The 3,702-nt window shown below is 49.7% G+C and overlaps 1 protein-coding gene across 1 annotated transcript; it reads left to right on the plus strand.

Annotated features, from left to right (window-relative positions):
• Window positions 1-360: 360 nt before the first annotated feature.
• Window positions 361-2,805, plus strand: LOC119277280 (metacaspase-4-like). Its single transcript, XM_037558534.1, has 2 exons — window positions 361-862; window positions 1,729-2,805. Exons 1-2 carry the CDS (start codon window positions 514-516, stop codon window positions 2,595-2,597), a joined length of 1,218 nt encoding a protein of 405 aa, XP_037414431.1. The 5' UTR covers window positions 361-513; the 3' UTR covers window positions 2,598-2,805.
• Window positions 2,806-3,702: the final 897 nt, after the last annotated feature.

The following is a 3,702-nucleotide window of genomic DNA, read 5'->3' on the forward strand; positions in this document are numbered from 1 at the left end:
GCCCAACAATGCTCGCATTTTATTCTAATTTATTTGATTTCCGGCAATACATTTTTAGCGGGATGTGACGTTCTGTCGACTACGAGTGTGTGTTCGTAGAGGTTAGTACATGCATGTATATACGAGGGCTTACTTCTATACCGTGTTAAAGACAAAGAGGGGTAGCAAATTTTGGGAGCCATGAGTCATCTCAAAGCAGGACAATTTTTTATATTTTTTAGAAACCACAAAGCAGGACATGTGCCGACGTGCCGTGCCGAGGCGGCGAGCCGAGCCGAGCCGACCAGGCCGAGTGGACGGACGCCGTCCAATCTTTTTCGTTACCACCTTCCAGGCTCGCACAGCTGCTCCAATCCCGTCCCTCGAGTCCCCACCCGTCAGATCGGGAACGCCAATACGCGCAGCGCACCTATCCCCCACTACCACCGGCAACCGACGAAACCCGCACCCACTCCACCACATCCTCCTCCTCTCCGGCAGCCCGACCGACGCCGCAGCCGGCGCATCGCCGCGATGGGCCGCAAGCTCGCGCTCCTGGTGGGCATCAACTACCCCGGCACCAAGGCCGAGCTCAAGGGATGCCACAACGACGTTGACCGCATGCACAAGTGCCTCGTCGACCGGTTCGGCTTCGACGAGGAGAACATCACCGTCCTCCTCGACCGCGGCTCCTCCGGGCCGCAGCCCACCGGCGCCAACATCCGCCACGCGTTGGCCAAGCTCGTCGGGGACGCGCGCCGTGGGGACTTCCTCTTCTTCCACTACAGCGGCCACGGCACGCGGCTGCCGGCCGAGACCGGGCAGGACGACGATACCGGGTACGACGAGTGCATCGTGCCCAGCGACATGAATCTCATAACAGGTGCGATCGGGGATAAGATCAGCATCCGCTCCCTCCCTGTTTATTTCTCTCCTTTTTGACTGAAAATGTAATCGAGAAACGGTAGGATTAGCTAAACAGTTATACAGCCTTAAGATGTGAAACCGATTTTGGAGGAGACATGTGAACGCAGATGTGATGTGGATCTGATCCAGGAATGGATCAAGCCCTATCCAAATACTGATGAATTGTCGGGCAGTTTACGGCTCATTTATTCATCTGTTTTGCGTTGCAGTAAGTTCAAGATGATCTTGGTAAAGTTTGAACTTAATATATGGCAAATGGTTGTACTAGGATAACTCGGAGCTGTAGTTCAACTGTCGAAACTATTGTGGATAGGAAGGGAATAGTAACTGGATGTAAAGATGCATATATGTGCTTACCATTTGCATAGTGTCGTTACTGTGCACATGTTTTGCACAGAATTCTGGTTGTAGTAATTCCCAAGATCTTGCAGCTTAGGGGCCGGTGTTCTTTCAGATTTGTTCTATTGTGGGCAAAAATGATAGTAATTAGCACTGACAGGATCTTATTTGAGCAATGCTTGGCCAATTGAGGAAAGGAATGTAGGCTCCCGGTGAGTGGAAGTTTCTTAGCAACTGTCTTAATAGAAAGATGAGAAGTGCTTAGGCCATATGCCAGTCTCTTGTTTCTGCATGTTTGTTCACTATGTTTTCTAGTAGCTAATAGGCTGTTATTTTCCATGTAACTGATGTTCATTTTCTGCAAATTTGCTAGAGCAAGCATTTTACCCCCTTGCACTCTAATTTTAAATACATTTCCGAACCATTCTGTCTCTAGTGAATGATTCTCAGCTGTCGAAATCCCTAACCTGTTATGATCTGCAGATCAAGATTTCAGAGATCTGGTGCAGAAGGTCCCGGATGGTTGCATATTTACCATCGTCTCCGACTCATGCCACAGTGGTGGCCTACTGGACAAGGCAAAGGAACAGATAGGCAATAGCACCAGGCAGAATCAGACCCAGTCTCGTGAACCCGAAGAAGAGCGATCTCATTCTGGCAGCGGGTTCCGGTCCTTCCTCAAAGAGACCGTTCGTGACGCGTTTGAGTCTCATAGCCGCCACGGAGGTGAGGACCAGGATGAGCAACCAACTGGGGATGGTCTCACTAAAAATCGCTCGCTGCCACTCTCAACACTTATTGAGATGCTCAAGGAGCAAACTGGGAAGGATGACATTGAGGAGGGCTCAATCCGGCTGACTCTGTTTAACGTCTTCGGGGACGATGCCAGCCCAAAGATCAAGAAGTTCATGAAAGTCATGCTTGATAAGTTCCATGAAGGTGGATCAGGTGAGCAGGGCGGTGTCATGGGCATGGTTGGTTCGCTAGCTCACCAGTTCCTGAAGGCTAAGCTTGAAGGCAACGAGGAAGAGACTTTCAAGCCAGCGATAGAACAAGATATGGGCAGTGCTGAAGAGGCGTATGCCGGGACTAAGTCATGGGCGCCTAACAACGGCATCCTCATCAGTGGGTGCCAAACCAGCCAGACATCAGCAGATGCAACCATACCGGGGGGTACGTCCTTTGGCGCGATGAGCAATGCAATCCAGGCCATTCTTGCGAGCGATGATGGGAAGATAACAAACAAGGATCTCGTTATGAAAGCACGCGCGGCACTGTCCAAGCAAGGATACACTCAGCAGCCTGGCCTCTACTGCAGTGATGAGCATGTTCATGTGGCTTTCATCTGCTGAAACATGGATTGATGTTGTGCTTTGTTTTCTTTCTGTGATGAGCTGTGCACGAGAGGTTTCAGTTTTCCCTTTGCTCCCCCCTGGTTTGCTGTGGTTATGTATTTATTATGTCAAAAACTGTGAGTTGAAATACGTCAGTACTGAAATAAGGAATTGCCATGTAAACTTTATACATAGTACACATATACTAGTTGCTTCTTTAGTTTCATCCAACTTCTCTAATACGCTGTCTTTCCAAACTCTTGGTGTTGTTATCCTGATGTAGTTTTTTTTTTTTAAAGTTCTCCCAGTAACGTAAGATTCGCAGAAACCTCCTGGCAAATTCGACGCATATTTGGCTAAAAAGAACAGGAATTCATCAACACACAAAGGGTATACAACACGGAGATCTTTGGTAGTGCATCTGAAATCAACCTCCAGCCATTTTATTTGATTATTAGGCAATAGAGTAAATACCATGAACATAACCATTTCAATCCAGTATTATACAAGCTAGACTTGAGAGCAACAGAGGGCTAGCTCTGCCACACCGTGGACACTGGATTACCGGCAGGAGATCGACGTAACCGCAGGCAGCGCGCGCCATGCTCCCTGCGGGAGGGCTAGGGCTTGGCTGCCGTGGAGTTGGCGGCATAGCAGCATTCGGCGATCCGAGGGCACGGACAGTTGTGCACGCCCGCCTGCCTGCCCCGCACCGTCCACGGCGACACCACCATCGCCAAGAGGCACACCTGCACGACGAGGAAGACCACAAGGGCACGGAGGCTGCCGACCGACATCGCCTCCTGCTTTTCACCCTGCGATAGCAAGATCCTCCTATTTGTAGGGCGCAAGATGACGTGGTAGACGTCGATTGATCAAGGTCAATTCAGCCATTTAGGCAATTTAGTCGTATGCTAGCAAGCTAATAGCCGTTCCAAAAGAGAAATCTTTTAAGTAGGTGTAATTATTATCTCTCTTCGGTGCATAAGGATGTCCATAATGATGGTCATTCGTACAACAATACATACTTTAATGGACACGACTAGGCGGCGCCCGAGCGCCGGTTCGCAGGAGCGAGCGCTCTCCTGTAAAAGGAAGGGGTACCCACACTGGTTTGAGCAGA

Source organism: Triticum dicoccoides, chromosome 3B (assembly GCF_002162155.2).
Source record: "Triticum dicoccoides isolate Atlit2015 ecotype Zavitan chromosome 3B, WEW_v2.0, whole genome shotgun sequence".
Lineage (NCBI taxonomy): Eukaryota > Viridiplantae > Streptophyta > Magnoliopsida > Poales > Poaceae > Triticum > Triticum dicoccoides.